The following is a 17855-nucleotide window of genomic DNA, read 5'->3' as shown; positions in this document are numbered from 1 at the left end:
TAATGTTATATTATGTGTGAAAAGTGTGTATTTATGTTATAATTATTTTAAATACTTAATTTGGTTTTTATAATCATTGCGTAATTTAATTCTGTAGCGGGTTGTAGGTTTATAGGGGAATAGGGTGGGAAGTAATTTAATTATAATTAATTAAATATGTACATTTATTTATTGGTAGTAATTTTTAGTTAATTTTTAATTAATTTATATTTGTTAATTATTACATTTTAATTGTTAATAAATTTTAATTAATTGATTAATTGGTAATTATGTAAATTTTACTAATTTATTTTCTGTAGCGGGTTGTGGGTTTACAGGGGAATAGGGTGGGAAGTAATTTATTAATAATTAATTAAATACTGAAATGTATTTAATTGTATTTAATTCGAAATAATTGTTAAATAATTTTTAATTAATAAATAATTAATTGTTAATTTGTAATTAATTTGTATTAATAGGTAACTAATTGAAATAATTATTGTTAATTAGTAATTATAATATATTAATTATTATATTATATTAAATTGTTAATTATTTTTGATTAATTATTTATAGATATTCATTTATATTTTTTTTTAATAATATATGAAGTATTTACTTTCCCTAATGTTGTATTCTCTGGAGTGGGAATAGTAATTTTAACCCTTACGCTATCCAAAGCTTCCCCTACTGTTGCACTCTTTGGAGTGGGAATAGTAATTTTGACTCCTACGCTATCCAACCCTTTCCCTGCTGTTGCACCCACTGGAGTGGGAATAGTAAATTTACCTCTACGCTATCCAACGCTTTCCCTACTGTTGCACTCTTTGGAGTGGGAATAGTAATTTTAACCCCTACGCTATCCAACGCTTTCCCTACGATTGCACTCTTTGGAGTGGGAATAGTAATTTTTACCCTTACGCTATCCAACGCTTTCCCTACTGTTGCACTCTTTGGAGTGGGAATAGTAAATTTTACCCTTACCCTATCCAACGCTTTCCCTACTGTTGCACCCACTGGAGTGGGAATAGTAATTTTAACCCCTACTCTATCCAACCCTTTCCCTACTGTTGCACTCTTTGGAGTGGGAATAGTAATTTTTACCCTTACCCTATCCAACGCTTTCCCTACTGTTGCACCCACTGGAGTGGGAGTAGTAATTTTTACCCCTACGCTATCCAACGCTTTCCCTACTGTTGCACTCTTTGGAGTGGGAATAGTCATTTTTACCCTTACGCTATCCAACGTTTTCCCTACTGTTGCACCCACTGGAGTGGGAATAGTAATTTTTACCCCTACGCTATCCAATGCTTTCCCTACAGTTGCACTCTTTGGAGTGGGAATAGTAATTTTTACCCTTACGCTATCCAACGCTTTCCCTACTGTTGCACCCACTGCAGTGGGAATAGTAATTTTTACCCCTACGCTATCCAACGTTTTCCCTACTGTTGCACTCACTGGAGTGGAAATAGTAATTTTTACCCCTACGCTATCCAACGCTTTCCCTACTGTTGCACCCACTGGAGTGGGAATAGTAAATTTTACCTCTACGCTATCCAACGTTTTCCCTACTGTTGCATCCACTGGAGTCGGAATAGTACATTTTACTTCTACGTTATCCAATGCTTTCCCTACTGTTGCACCCACTGGAGTGGGAATAGTAATTTTAACCCCTACTCTATCCAACGCTTTCCCTACTGTTGCACTCTTTGGAGTGGGAATAGTAATTTTTACCCTTACGCTATCCAACGCTTCCCCTTCTGTTGTACCCACTGGAGTGGGAATATTAATTTTTACCCCTACGCTATCCAACGCTTTCCCTACTGTTGCACCCATTGGAGTGGGAATAGTAATTTTAACCCCTACGCTATCCAACGCTTTCCCTACGATTGCACTCTCTAGAGCGGGAATAATAATTTTTACACTTTTGTTATTGTACGTTAATAATATTGGATATTATTTAATTATATGTTGTTGTTGTTACTATATATATATGTTTTAACATATATGAATTAATTTTTTTTATAACTTTCATTAATTATTTAATTATTATAAGTTAATGTAAGTATTTTTAAGTATATTTTTGTAATTGATTTTTAATATTAGTTTAATTTAACATTGTTTTTAGTAAAGTCGATATTTTTTTAAACTATATTTTAGTATACGATATTTTTAACTCGATATTTTTGTACTTACCTGTTTGTAGATAGAAACTCGATATTCTGTCTGTCGATATTTTTTCAACGATATTCTCGATGGTCGATATTCTGTCCCTCGATATTATGTCAGTGATCCACTTATAAGTTCACTACACCATACCATCCACAGACAAATGGGCATTGTGAGGGGGAGATACGGAGCGAGGTCGGGGACTCACCTTATTGCAGCCTTGACAGCCCGGGTTTCAATATGGGAAGAATAGAGTTAACCCAGAAGCCTCCCTCCTCCTCACAGGAAGAAGGAAGAGCTCTGAAGTGCAACATAAATGGCAACCCATTCCTAATGATTTCTAATGAGCAAATTATTACCATCAGGGGAGGAGGCACACCCAATTCGTCTGACGTTGTTCTTTTTACCAAGGTACCTCCAGCTACAATAGATCATCTCCTTTTTTTTTTCCACATGCGTACACCTGTTTACTGTATTATCTTCCTTTTCTTTGCTGCTGTTTCCCAATTGATGTTTATACTACCCCCTTGTTCTTCTTTCTGCCTATTGTAAAGCGCTCTGATATCCTTCGGGATCTTGTTTGTGCTATATAAAACTTTATAAATAAAATAAAAATAAATAAACCCAGGAAGGAGTCGGAAGAGTAGGAGCAGATAACATGTAAGAGGAGGGATTTGGAGGCATAGACATTGTCATGGAGGGCTCCGGAAGACGCGGAACTGAGGGCGGGATCGGAGAAGAGGTGCCCTGGCGAATAATTGCTGACTGACGGAGAAACCTCGAGGAACCCCAAGTGAGAGGAAGAGACCAGCAAGGAAACGGAGAATTGGTCCGAGGACTGGTGGACACCTGTGGAGGTTGCTGTGAAGCCGTCGCAACTCAGGAGAGTTGTGGCAGATGCGGTGAGTGCTTCGGGAAAGGGGGAGGAGAGAGAGGAGAGGGGCAAAGAAGGGTCTAACATGAATTCAGCCCTGTATGGTATTTTGTGCCAACATACTCTGAATTCAGCCCTGCACGTTAGACTGCTCATTCGTGCACTTTTCCAGTTACAGGTTGTATGAGAAGAAATCATACCTGCATGATATTTAATGTGCATGCCCTTTTCTTTAAAATATATGCACACAGTACTGTGTAAGGAAAGAGCCCTGCATGTTTTTTTTGTTTCCTTTTCTTTTTCATTTGCTCAGACATTGTCCTATTCTACGTTCACACTGTGGCCCATGAGGAAATAGCCTCGTCCTTGATATATCTTGTGCCTGGTTCTATTTCTTATTTGCACCTGTCGTTCTAATTGGGATAAGGCTGGTCATAAGCAAAGTGTCTTCATGGAAACCTGAAAAAGAAGAGAACCCATTTTGACTGACACAGGTTGTTTGAGGGTATCTTTCTTTACTTCCCTTTACCTCCACTTCAGGTGTGGTGATGGAAACTAAGATTTAATGGCAGGGACACTCCACTTACCGCTGCTTTCTTCTTTTTTGAGAGCCTCTGGGGAAACGTCATCCTGACCACGTTGAGAAAACCTTCCTATAAAGAAGAACAGAGAAAAGTGCCTGAAGAACACCACACAGAAAGTCCTTATGCTTTGATATTGAATGGATTGTATTACCTTTCAAGACTGTTCAATAAAAATTTGTCACAGTTGAGAAACATATTAAACTTCCTAGATTCTGTTTCCGCCCATCCCTCCCACAGGCATGCTGAAAGATATAACTAGACCCTAAAAGGTATGTTTCTTGGGCTCCTTGAAAAGCTCCGAAGGAGATGGAATGTTTTGCTATAATGTTTGCTTTTGGCTTCCTAAGAGGTGTCACAAAAGGGAGTAGGGTTTTCCTCTTTGAACTTTTGTTTGGTCATCCTGTAAGGGGACAACTGTGGTTTGTGAAGGAAGGATGGGAGTGACCTCTCAGAGAATCTAATCAGGATATTGTGGATTATGTGCTTGGCCTTCAATTTCAAATGGGTGAGCAATTGAAAAAAGTACACAAAAACCAAGAGGCCAGCCAAGAGCTCCAACAGCTCTGGTATGACCAAAAGGCTGCCATGGTGGAGTACCAACTAGGGCAGAAGATTAGGGTTTTGGAGTCTGTGGTTCCTTGGGCCCTCTAGGACAAATGGACTGGGCCCTACACTATCCTTGAGAGAAAAGGGGAGGTTACAAACTTGGTGGATCGTGGCACAAGCAGGAACCATGAACGGTTCGTACATTTAAACAACCTTAAACCCTATCATGAGAGGGTGGAACGCACCATGCTCATGGTCACAGATGAGGATCAGGAAGCAGAGATTGAATATCTCCCTGTCCGTGTCTCAAACAACCTAAAGATGGGTCAGTTGAAGGAATCATCTTCTCAGACACCCTTACTGCCCAACAGCAGACTTGATACTGCTGGACCTATCGGCAGCCTTCGACACGGTCGACCATGTCACCTTGGTCGATCGTGTCGAAAGCATGGGCATCCTGGGCAACGCCAAGAAACTTCTGGCCTCATTCCTGGCGAACAGATCCCAGGTTGTCACGATCGGACCTTTTGAATCATCCCCCTTGTCACTGCCATGCGGAGTTCCTCAAGGCTCTTCCCTGAGTCCGACACTATTTAACATTTATGTGTCGGACCTTGCCAAAGTCATCAAGGCACATGGGATGAGTCTTACATCCTACGCAGATGACACCCAGCTGGTCCTCGCCGTCAAGAATGACGGGCCTAAAATTACCAGCAATTTCAATCAAGGCATGTTGGCAATTGGGACCTGGATGGCTTCCAATTGCCTGAAATTGAACTCCGATAAATCAGAAGTGGTCATTTTTGGCCGTCATCCATGGGTCAGCCCCCAGACCCGATTGGCAAGGTGAGGAATGTAGGGGTTGTGTTCGACAACCGCCTGAACTTCCTACCCCACGCAAATCAGATCTCCTCCTCAGCCTTTCACAAATTACGGCTCATAAAAAAAATCTTGCCTTTCCTACCTGAGAATGCCGGAAAAACCTTGGTTAGTTCCCTGGTCCTGTCTACTTTAGACTATTGTAACGCTTTGTTTTTGGGTGCACAAGAGAAGGTGCTACAAAAAATGCAAATTATCCAGAATGCAGCCGCCAGGCTACTTGGGCGCATTCCAAAACACCAATCAGTGTCAACAACCATAAGACAGCTGCACTGGTTGCCGGTAAGGAAGAGAATAAAATGTAAGTCCCTCTGCTTAGTATATAAAGCTCTACATAATGTCGGACCTGCTTTCTTCATCCAAAACCTCATTCCTTACCATCCCTCGAGAACGTTACGCTCATCCAGCTCACATGAACTGCTGGTTCCACGCACCAAATCTGTCGCGTGGGGTGATAGAAGATTCCTTGTAGCCGCACCGAAACTCTGGAAAACCCTCCCACTCACTATTAAAACAAGTGCCTCCCTCTGGTCTTTTCGCAAGCAACTCTAGACCTGGCTTTTTAATCAATAAACCTTAGTTCCCCCTGCTGGTTAAACACTGCAGAAACCTCAGCGCCGAGATGCCCTAGGGCCTTCGTTCGTGCTTTATAAGTGTTTTATAAATATAAATGAATTCCAGGCAAGTCCTAAATCAATTTGCGGAGCTCTTTCCCATGATCTCTGGCCAGACTAACTGGTGTTCACATGATGTACAGCCTACCCATCAAAAAGTGAAATCTGCAGGCAGTCTGATCATGTCAAAGACAGCTTCAAGGCTAAAGTAAGCAAGTTGATGTGATTGGGTGTCATTGAACCCTCAGGGATTCCCTAGGCCAGCCCAGTGGTTTTAGTCCCCAAACTTCACTCCCAGGCTGGAAAGAAAGAAATGAGATTCTGTGTGGACTACAGGGCCTCAATGCTGTCACAACAACTGAAGCCTATCCAAATCCTAGGGCTGATGAATTGCTTGACAAGTTAGGGGTAGCCAGATATCTAAGTACTTGTGATCTCATAGCAGGGTGCTGGCAGATAGGTATGACCCCTGGAGCGAAAGCAAAATAAGCAGTCTCAACCCTAGATGAGCACTTTCAGTTTACTCTGCTGCCCTTTGGGCTAATGAATGCGCTTGTCACCTTCCAAAGGCTGGTGAACAAAGTCTTTCCTCAGATGTAGTCCTTTAGTGCAACATATCTTGATGATATTGCGGTCTTTAACTCCACCTGCCAGGGTCACCTGATCCACCTTGAGGAGGTCGTGAAGGCCCTGCAGAGTGCAGGCCTCACTATCAAGGCAAGCAAGTGCCAGACAGGGCAGGGCACAGTTGTATACCTGGGCCCCCTGGCAGGTTGAGCCTGGTGAAGTCCTTATCTACTTACCTTGAGGTATGTGGCCCCAACCAAACAAAACAAGGACATTTGTAGTAAGGGAAAAAGTTATTGAAAAGGTGTCAAATTTTACCTACTTGGGGAATGTTTTTAATAATAAATTAAACTGGGAACACCTAATTGTGGCTAGGATCCAGCAAACCAGCAGAACAATAGAGGGGCTTTTTTTGCTTTGCTTGTATGCTTGGACATGTAGCTGAAATGTTAACCCTATATAAATAAAATGTCTGTCAGTAACCACCTTTGGGGCAGGAGTATGGGGTTACCATACAAGTTTACAGATTCAGATTTTAGAGAATAAATTCTTAAAAATATTATTGATGATTCCTTGCAGTTCTAAAAACACGTTTTGGCCACTCTGAAGTAGGTATGGATTTTGTGAAAGATAGGATAAATATTGCCCCATTGATTTTATGGGGTAAAATCTGGACTTCGGAGGACTTATTATTCTCAAGGAGTGTTCTCAGAGACTGTGTAAAAATGTCACTCCATTGGCTTTGTTATGTTAAAGATACGTTTTATAAAATAGGCTTGGAAAATTATTATGATAACCCTCAGGGTATCCAATCAAACATGAAATAGGTCATAAAAAAAGCTTTCTGAACTGAACTGTGTATGTCTAATCAGGATAATGGAACACCAGATTGTAAGTCTCAAAGCCAATTGCAATGTTATTTGTCTTTTACTATGCATGTTCACTTGCGTTTCCTTATGACCAGATTCCGACTTTGCACATTGCACTTTCTTGTGTCTTTTCCTAAACAGGCGGGCTGGTGTGAGAGCCTAACTCCATGTCCTTGCAATAATTCAGCCCATCAGAGTACAATGCACTTTATGCTGTTTTGCACACTTTATGAAGACCCCAGAGCATGTTTTATCAAGCCCGTTTTAAAGGGAATCCGTCCCTGCTCTTACCAGGAGGGTTTTCATTATTTGTGATCATTATCTGATGCTGTTATTTGCAGCGCTGTGCGTAACTTCATTAGAACTGCTTTTTTAATCAGGAATCGCTATGAATCTTAACATGAATTTAAGTTTTTTGAGATTTTAGGGCTTTTTAAATATTTTGCATCTTGCATAAATGTGTTGCAGAATGGTAGGAGCTTCTTTTTCCTTTGAACAAAATTTTACCATGTATTTATTTTGTTTTATTTTTAATGTATGTAGTAAACTTTTATGATTCGACCGAATCGAATAAAGGTTTTTGAACTGAACTGAATTACTTACCATGGGTGGTTCTCTGGGTCCCCAGCAATTCTACATCCTCCGGACATTGTCTTGACTCGAGTTGTGGTTCTTATACCACTTTCTTAGTATATGGTTTGCCCCCCCCCTCCCCCCAGGGCCTACTGTGTATTAGTGCAATTTACTGTTATTTCTTTGCTTTAGTATTGTGTGCTTTGTGTGTATCTCTGTGTGGTAGTTACTGTAACATACTAGATAGTGTTATATAATAAATACATATCTTTATAAATAATTTGTGTGGTTCTTTTTTTTAAAATCTATCTATAAGATTGCATTCTGGTAAAACAAGCTGCTTTACACTCCTTCCTTCAAAACTAAGCTTGAATGCTTCTCTCCACAGCTACCACTTGGATAGTTGTCTAAGGTTGTCGGAGCCTTCCTAATTCACCATAGAGGTTCTCTGGACTGGTACTAGGTGCCCACTTACATTAGTAGACATCCTATACCAGGCCAGCTGCTCACAACAATGTTCAAAATTCATGCTTTCATTGCAAGGCAATGTGTTGCAAAAATTGCTCCAAGAGTGAATGATAGTGCCTCACAGAAGGAAATAAGGACTTGTGTCTCTTGCAGGAGGTCTTGGTGGGATCCTTTCCCACTGCTCCAGCTAAACCACCCCTCCTAAGAGGCACTGATCTGTCCACAGTTGCAGAGTCTGAGGTGATGACAGGTGACTCCAGGGTAGGCAGGGTTTCCCTTTTCATGGAGGAGAGCCTGGTGAAGTGTTGTTTGATGTTGAAGTTCCATAGAAAGGGCCAGTGACTCTCAAATTGTACTTCACCCATCCTGCACCACCCCCAGGCAGAGAGCATAAAACAGATAACTGTATTTCTATCAGGTCATTGTGCTCCCTCTTCAACTGGTTTTGTTGCCCATGAATTGACTATTCTTTCTGAAAAGCACTATGACCTGGCCCATCTGGTCTTTGTGTCTGGAGGCTGCTCCATTGATGTTGCTCCAATGATGTTGTGGCCCATAGTTTCACAAAATCTATGGGCATCAGTGGGCTTACTCCACTGTTCCAAATGTGGCCTACCCCTACCTATACGTCAAGTTGGTGAGCGTGAGGGAGGGAAATCACTTCCAGGATGAGATTTCTCAATGTGGGCAGTCGGATTTTTCAATGCGAGTAGCAGCATATGCTCACAACCGCTTGTTTTGAGAAACTCCCCAGTTGCGTGGAGGAAGATGCAGCTCGAGTCAAAAATTTACTCGAGCAGCAGAAAGGAAGACGCTCTATCTTGTGCTGTGCATGGTGCCGCTCGCGATAATTTTAAAGTGCGTCCAAACACCCGGGGCTGAAAATGACCTCAAACAGTATTTTTCTAAGTCATTCCAGCTCCGTGTAGCGTGGCTGAATTGAATATTTTTTGCACTTCGCGGGGTTCTGCATGAACTCCACGAACTCTGCCCATGTTTAATAATTACTCCTGCATCACAGACTTTTGTCTGTAAGAAGTGTAATCCTACAGGAGTATTTGGAAAGTTTACTAAATGGATCCACTACACTCCTCGGATGAGCTGAAACAGAGCAAAATGTGTTTTAGGAATCGCAATGAGAGGAATATGTGCAAACTTTTCACACTTGACAATTCAATGCCACAGAACACATGTATAAACACAGCTGGGTCAAACCCTGCCTACTATGTTGTTTCTCTTTAGTAGGTTACGAACCATGTAGAATTGCTTTTCACCATTAGTAACAACTGGTCCGCATGACGTAGTCAATTACCACGTAGTACTATATTCATAGTACCATCAGTTGGAAAGAGGCTATTTCCACCCGGCATCTGCAAGCTTTTAGGTGTGTCGAGAGACAGCTTGAGCTCTTTGCCAGAGCTCATGTAATCATCGAAGGGAACTGTAAGAAGTAGTACTGATAGAGGTGCTTGTGCAGCAGTTATATTAGCTCACCTATGACGTAGTTCCATTGTTCATAATTGACAGAGACATTGTAAATGTAGACCCTGTGCCAAGTACAGTAAGAAGGGGCTTTTTAATGTGTGTGAGATAAACAATGTAAGCAGTGACTAGTCCAAGTCATGTAAGCCTACCCTCATAGTAGAAATGTCTTTTGTCAGATCTAATTGTAAGTACACAGTGTAAATATTCGTAATCGATGATGTATCTGTGTTAATTCATTCTGAACTATCACATGCAGTAATAGATCCTGTTAAATTCACCAAACGTATCTGACCAGGACATAACAGAGTTATAACAAGAACTGCCCAAATGCTTTCTCCAAAAACCACTGACAATGCTTCCTTTAATTCTGATTAACACAAGATACAAAGGAACTATTTTGATGTCAATGGTTGTCCCAGTTTTTCTTCTGAAAATCTGGTCAGCCTACCAAATAAGTCAGTGTAGATTTTCTATGTTTAACTCCATGTATTTTGGCGATTGCTATTCTATCTGAGATAGTCTTGTGCCACAATGTTGTTGGTGTCAATATTCAGTAGTACAACCGTATATTGCTTTCGTTAATTTCTTCATAGATTGTTTTAAGTTGCTTTTTAACAAAGCTATCCCTATTTTTCTGTATTCATGTATTTCCTTCAACATTCAAATAGTGCAGCTCTATTGTTGCAACCCGTTCCCATTCACTGATTGTCATCTATACTAATTTGTTCCTAGCCTGGATTCCTCTTCATTTCCTTCGAATGCTGTGGGATTTCTCTGTAAAGTGCCCTTTTTACTTGAGTTGCCTTACCTGTAAGAAACTGCAAAGAGGTTAAAGGAAAAATAAAAACAAAATAAAATCACAGTTTCGGGGGGCGCTAGAGGGCGCACGAGCTGAATGGCCGCACTCTAGTGTGGCTCCGGCTGCCTGGCATTCTTATCCTTCCTTTTATCCTTTGAAACTGCGCCCACCCGCCCGAAAACGGTCTGGGGGATTGAGATATATCTACTGCACACTCTGTCTGAGTTTGGAGATCCTACGACCTTCGGGGACGGAGCTAGATCGAGATCAGTCTGGAGCGGGAGAGACCGAGAGCTACGACCTCGCTGTAGGCGGCGTGGTGCCGCACGCAACGCCCAGGACTGACACGTGGCGTGTAGGCCGCACTACGCCTCGCGCACCTCCGCCTAGCGGGCCTGGCCCATCAAACTAGCAGTGGGACCCTGCCTCGGCAGCTTGCTTTCTGCACCGAAGACATTCTGTTGTACAACTGCATGGAACCGGCCTATATTGGACACTAGACGTCGGAACCGATCCACCGCCGTGGTTGCCCACGCGTGCGCTTCCTCATAGAGCGGCTTGACACAGAGGTGCGCTTGTTGCTTGCCTGGCATGGGGAAACCAGATACCCGGCAGCCCAAGCTGCAATTTGAACCAGCGACGCAAAAAAAGGGGACGAAGCAGACGGGGGACAGTGCGCCGCCGAGGAGCCCGGCGGCAGAGGTGACCCCCCTGGTCCCGGAGATAGCAACAATGCTTCAGGAGATGCAGCAAGGTTTCGCCACGGTGGTGGACAAGGTGGACCGGCTCTCCGCCCGGATGGACGGCATCGTCCAACGAATAGATGTACACGACGAACGGCTAACGGAGGCCGAACGCCGCATATCCGAAACGGAGGATGCCACAACATCGCAAGCCACGCGACTATCCCGCATGGACAACATTTTGCGGGTGATCGCCGCCAAGAACGAAGAATTGGAGGCGAGGGGCAGGCGGAACAACGTCCGGATTACGGGAATTCCGGAATCCACAAACACGGGACGTATGGAGTTGTATGTAGAACGTTTGCTCATGGCCACGGTGGGAGAGGAGGCTCTCTCCAAACAGTTTATAGTGGAGCGGGCCCATCGTTCCCTTGGACCTCAACCTCAACCAGGCACTCCACCGAGGCCCATCATAGCACGCCTGCTGAACTACCGTGATCGGGATGCGGCATTGAAAGCAGCGAGGGCGAATCAAAACCTAAATTATGAGGGAGTGTCCTTCTCCATTTATCCGGACTTTACTCCGCTTGTTCAGGAACAGCGAAGGAAGTTTCTAGCCGTGAAACGAAAACTGAGAGGACTGAACATTGACTATGCATTGCTTTATCCTGCCAAGCTCCGCGTGACCCACCAGGGCACGCAACACTTTTTCTTGAACCCGCAACAGGTCGAGGAGTACATCAAGACCCTGCCGAAAAGGGACAAAAGAGCTGCACAGGCGGATGGCGGACACGATTCTGGTGCGGAATGAACTGGGTTTGTCGCTTTCGTTATTGATGACTCGTTGATATATGTTTTTTTCTTTGGATTACTGCTCCTGATATGGCCCCCAGGAGTGTAGGACTGGGTGGTGCTGCAGGCCCTGTAGCATGCCAGGCCCCCACCCCCCCCCATGCTGACTCACTCGCCCGGACAAGGACGGTAAGAATGGCGGCAACTGCGGTGAGGAGAGGCGGGGGTGGACGACGGTGCACCTCTAGAACCCCGAATGGGTGTACCCCACTGGACTTGCTCAATGCACTTTTACTGTTGGGTTGTTGCGGGTTTGATCGGGGAGGGGGGTGGGCACAGGGTACTGGCGAGTTGGGGGCGCTTCAGTGGGTGGGGGAGGGGGGAAGTTCTTTAAGGGGTCAGTTCGTGCTGATCTGGTCCATGTTTTTCACTGTCCTCGAATTGGGCCTGTGGCCCCGAGTAATAACTCTGTGGTTGCCGGCTCCTCTCTCTATGTGTCGCTGCTCGAGAGGGGACAACTGGGATGCCTCATGGTTGGCAATGTACGGAGGCCTGTTTGCTGAATGGCAAAGGTTACGATTTCTAGTGTTGGATGCCTGGGTTTGCACTGGGTTTAAGTTTTCGTTTTGTAGTCGAGCGTGTGCACCCTTACCTCATCGACCTTCCACCCGTCCTGGGGTGGGCTGGTCTACTGTCTTTGCTATGGGGGGGGGGTTCAGGGACTGCTATTTGTGGTGGCTGGGGTTACTGTGGGCCGCTGGTAATTCTAACTGTAAGGACTGTTGGTGCAGTTGGATTGTTCTGTTATATGAAAAGATGTTGGGATGGGGGACACTTGTCTGAATGTTCTTACTTGGAATGTGCGGGGCTTGGGGGATCATCGGAAGAGACGCCACGTTCTGGGATATTTAGACAGACATAATGTTCACATAGCGTTTCTGCAGGAGACACACTTTGCACCCCACAAGTTGCCAGCCTTTGGTAGTAGATGGGCCTCGAGTACTGTGTTCTCCTCGTATTCCTCCTATGCCCGTGGTACTGCAATCCTGATTAAAAAGTCAACGCCCTTCCACATGGCTGGCATGAAATCAGATGTACAAGGGAGATATTGCCTGCTATGGGGCAGATTGGGCCGTGTGACGGTCACCCTTGCGTGTTGTTATGGCCCCAATGTGGACGACCCGCAGTACTTTGAGACACTCTGGGCTGCTATACTGGAAGCGGGGTCGCAACACATAATATGGGGGGGGGACTTCAATGTTACTGTGAACCCGACCCTGGACCGCTCACACCCGGCCCCACACCACTACACAAAAGGGCGGGAGGTGCTGCGCGCCATCTTGGAGGAGAATCACCTAGTGGATGCTTGGCGAGCACACTGCGGGCCGAGGGGGGAGGGAACGCATTTCACGGCGCAGGCTAGGTCCTGGGCCAGGCTTGATTATTTTTTTCTGACCACACACATGTATGCCACTGTCACATATGCACGACACCTCCCTCGGACTTATTCGGACCATGCCCCGGTTCTGGTCGCCATGCGCGGAGCTGAGCTAGGCCCTCCTGTTACCGCGTGGCGCATGCAGGCCGCAATGCTGTTAGATGAGGAATTTAGAGAGACGCTGCGCGAGGAATGCTTAGATCTTTTTGCGAGAAATAAGGGGTCTGTGGATGCAGTGGAGACAGTCTGGGATGCCTTCAAAGTCACACTAAGGGGTTTCTGCATTGCGAAGGTCTCGGGGGTACTTAAAGCTATCCTGAACCGTTTAATGGCGCTAGAAGTAAAACTGAGCCGGGCGGAGGAGACCCTCCGAGCGCGCCCCACTAGCGACACTCTGGCAGAGATTCGAGATTTGGTTACTGAATATTCCGAGGAAGCTGCACGTGAGGCGAAATTTAGACATAAATACTGGGTGGCGCGGAAATATGGAGAAGGGGATAGGCCTGGGAAGGTGTTGGCGGCTACGGTCCGGCTTGCGAGGGCGCCTACTACTATACTAGAGCTGGAAACAGCCGAGGGGCTGCTGCTCCGCGACTCCACGCAAATCCTTAACGAGTTCGTGGGCCATTACAATAAGCTGTACACCTCTAAGGGACTGGGGGGCCCACCTTTGGACGACTACCTCGCGGATGTCGCGCTTGGTTGGCTGAGTGACGCTCAACTGGCGTTTTTGAGCGCCCCGTTTGAGCTGGACGAGGTAAAAGAGGCGATTATGAGTATGCAATCGGGCAAGGCCACAGGCCTAGATGGCATCCCTATTGAATTCTACAAAACATACATTGAATTCATGGCCCCGGTACTGCGGGAGGTCTATGAGGACGCTCTGGAGGTGGGGCATCTCCCCGCATCAATGAGAACTGCGCTTATCATCTCTTTACTCAAGCCCGGGAAATCTGCATCGCACTGCGACTCATATAGACCCCTCTCTTTATTGACGTGTGATGTGAAAATTCTCGCAAAGCTCATTGCCACCCGAATTAGCTTACTGCTGCCTAACCTGATCCTCCCGGATCAGGCGGGCTTTGTTCCAGGGAGGGCTACATCCCACAATCTACGCACCTTTTTTTCTGTGTACGACTCTGTGCATGAGGACCTGCCCATGGCGGCCATCTTTTTGGATGCCACCAAGGCATTTGATTCCCTGGAGTGGGATTACGTCTTTGGGGTACTAAACCGCATGGGATTCCCGGCCATCTTCGTTTCCTGGATAAAACTGCTCTACACGCGGCCCACGGCCAAAGTCCTTATTAATGGGCAGCTTTCCCCTGACTTTGAGATCTCTAGGGGTACGAGGCAGGGGTGCCCCCTATCCCCCCTGCTCTTTGCAATCGCCACGGAACCCCTTGCTGCCAAACTGCGGCAACATTATAAGGATAGCGCGCTGCGTTGCTTCCAGCGACAAATACTCATATCCATGTACGCGGACGATATCACGCTGTATGTCCGGCACCCTCGGGACAACCTACACCCCATACTTAGGGAATTCATTAGATTCGGGACTCTCTCGGGAGTGCAGATAAATTGGACCAAATCGTGCATATTCCCCCTCACGGCGGCCACACAGGCCTTCCCATTGGAATATCCGCTCACTTGGACTGAAGGTGATTTTAAGTACCTTGGGGTTCACATTGAGAGGGACCGGGAAGCGCTTATGAGAGCGAACTATGGCACTGCCGTTAGTAGGATTGAAGACCAGGTCACGAGGTGGGTGTCACTTCCCCTGTCGATGGCGGGCAGCGCTTCTTTGATTAAAATGGTTGTACTTCCGCAGCTGCTTTACCTGTTTCTCAACATACCCTTCCATCCTGGTACATACTTTTTTAAGAGACTGAGGTCTGAAATGCTCAAATTGGTGTGGGGTGGAAAGCAAGCTAGGCTCCAATGGGAGATTCTGACACGGCCCTATGTGCGGGGAGGGTTCGGTGTACCTGATTTTGAGCTTTACTTCAGGGCAGCCCAGGCGCACTATGCTTACTTCTGGGTGAGACAGCCGAGATACATGCCACAACTGGCTGCGGAACACTGGCTGGCGCACCCCACGCCTATCGAGGGAGCTCTGTATGCCGTTGTTGAGGGGAGGGATAAGACCCCGAACACTTTATCTAGCACTATCACGGCCTGGTTACACATTTGTGCCTCCCTGGGGCTGCAGTTCCTCTACGCTCCATGTATGCCCCTGGCTTATCACCCACAATTGCAGCTGCTGCAGGAAACTGGCTTCCAGCGTTTACTGTCTAAAATCCATGTCCGAACGTGGGGGGATCTATATCATGATGGCGAGTTCCGCACGAGGGATCATTTGTTTGGTACCATACACCCTACCTCACTAGAGGTGTTTTACTACATGCGCCTGCGACATGGGCTGCAAGCCCTTACACCTGAATTTCCGCGCGAGCCACCGATCCTCATACCCCTGCAACACATAATGCAACTTGCGAATCCATATAAGCTTGTGTCCACGTTGTACAGATCAGTTAGAACACACACTGACTTCACCACACTTCCTGCCAAAGCGAAGTGGGATCAAGAGCTGCCTGCCCCACTCACCGATCAACAATGGGAATTTAGCTTACTACAGACAGAACGTATCTCATCCAGCAGCAGGTATAGAATTATTCACTACAAATTTGTGCACCGATTGTATTATACCCCGGCTCGATTACACAGATTTGGGCTGCGAGACACTGATAATTGCGATCGGTGTGGAGCCCCTGGAGCTGACTTTCTACATCTTGCCTGGGAATGTGCCACTGTACGGCAGTATTGGGATCTAGTATTTCAGGCCCTCTCTACAATGATCAATGCTACGGTGCCGCCAACTCCTGAGATGGCACTATTGGGTTGGGTCGTACCCCTGCAGGCGGCTCACCGCAAGTATGTCGCGTTAGCCTTATTGCTAGCCAAGCGGAGGGTGGCCTGTAGATGGGGCAGAGGCAGGGCGCCCAAATTTAAGGAATGGATACGGGACCTGGTGTATTGTCAGGAACAACTGCACACGTATGCGGAGTTACTGCCACTCTCATCCAGGCCGACTGATATCTGGGCCCCGCTGCAATGCTACCTGATAACGGAAGCACCGAGTGACGATGAATTGTGATCTGTAACGTTGTTCTAGGTGTAATGAAGAAGGGGTGCTGAACCGCTTTGGACCTACCTGCAACTTTGTATGCCTTGTGACTGCACTATGCACTTTACCCCCCTTGCCATGTCTCTGAACTGTCCTTGTTGCTTCACTCACCTGTATGCCTTACCCACCCATGGTCCACCTGGTTGCTGCGGAATGCTGTTCCCCCCCCCCCTCCGAAATCTGCTTGTTTGTGGTGCGCACGCTTATGACGATGTTGTTTTGTTTGTTTTCATTGTTCTCTTTTTAACCAAAAAACGACAAAAGTAAGACGCATTTATATGCTTCCTGTACCTGTGCTGTTACTGATGCCAATTTCTATGTATACAGCTCCGCAACACAATATTGACTTTTTGCTGATGCTTCTTTGTGATTACTGACATGTGCTATAGCAGCCGGCCTCCGGGTTGTGGCAGTATGCTGTGTATACTTAACGGTACTAAATAAACGTCTTGCACCAAAAAAAAAAAAAAAAAAAAAAAAAAAAAAAAAATCACAGTTTCACTTTGCACCGGTTTGTTTTTTATATTAACGTTTCAATCATTCAATTTCCAGTGTGTGTAATCCTCTTTTTGGAATTTCTTCATAGATGGGTGTCTCTGCCACATGGGGAGTGTGGCCATCGGAGCCCTTGGACCATTTCTCAGATGAAGTTGAGTGCATTTGGCAGGGCATTGATGTGCCAATGATTACCTACACAGCTGAATGAAACAGGGTTTTTTAGAAATGTGTGTGATATGAAAAATGTAAATAAAACATCTGCTGTAAAGTGATATCTTTGGTATAGTGTTATTCTGTTTTATCATAAAACACCAACCCATTATTTTGAAGAGCAACATTACACTGTGCTAAAATATGTTACTCTGGCTGGTGTAAAGAATAAAGATGGTGTAATATGATCATTCTTGGGTAGTCGTTTTTTTTTTGTTTACAAAAACTTTATTTGGCATTATGCAATCAAAGTTCAAACTTATTACAATTAGATAAAAAATCCCATGCCATAGCAATAATCAAATTTAAAAACATATATGCAATAAAACAGAACAACATCATTAAAACCAGTACAGTAAAAATATAATGACACTATATAAAAACGTACACAATGCTGGCCAGTGAGACCGCAAACACTACCTAATGGCTAGTGTCGCTTTTTAAAATTTTCAAGGCATCTCTATGCATCCTAATTTCAAGGTTATGACACAGTGGACGAATGTACGATCTCCTGGCACCTTGATACGCTGCGCAAACTAACGAAACATGCTCAATTGTTTCACTGGCTTCAGAACAAGATACGCTTTGCTCAGCACAGGACCTCGGGGCACCCCCACACCATCTAGCTGTAAAAGAGGAAA

General features: G+C 45.3%; 1 protein-coding gene across 2 annotated transcripts in view; it reads left to right on the top strand.

Annotated features, from left to right (window-relative positions):
• LOC147688482 (UPF0764 protein C16orf89 homolog) overlaps positions 1–17405 on the top strand; it is a 555634-nt gene extending 538229 nt beyond the window's left edge. For both annotated transcript variants that reach the window (XM_086941376.1, XM_086941377.1), the window contains exon 8: positions 17093–17405. In XM_086941376.1, the coding sequence (XP_086797502.1) occupies positions 17093–17154 (62 nt within the window). In that variant the 3' untranslated portion in view covers positions 17155–17405. The remainder of the gene's footprint in view (positions 1–17092) is intronic.
• The last annotated feature ends 450 nt before the right edge of the window (positions 17406–17855 follow it).

The sequence above is a fragment of the Lissotriton vulgaris genome, chromosome 10 (genome assembly GCF_964263255.1).
Source record: "Lissotriton vulgaris chromosome 10, aLisVul1.2, whole genome shotgun sequence".
Taxonomy (NCBI): domain Eukaryota; kingdom Metazoa; phylum Chordata; class Amphibia; order Caudata; family Salamandridae; genus Lissotriton; species Lissotriton vulgaris.
Note: the sequence above shows the minus strand (reverse complement) of the source record. Positions and strands in the feature narration are given on the sequence as shown.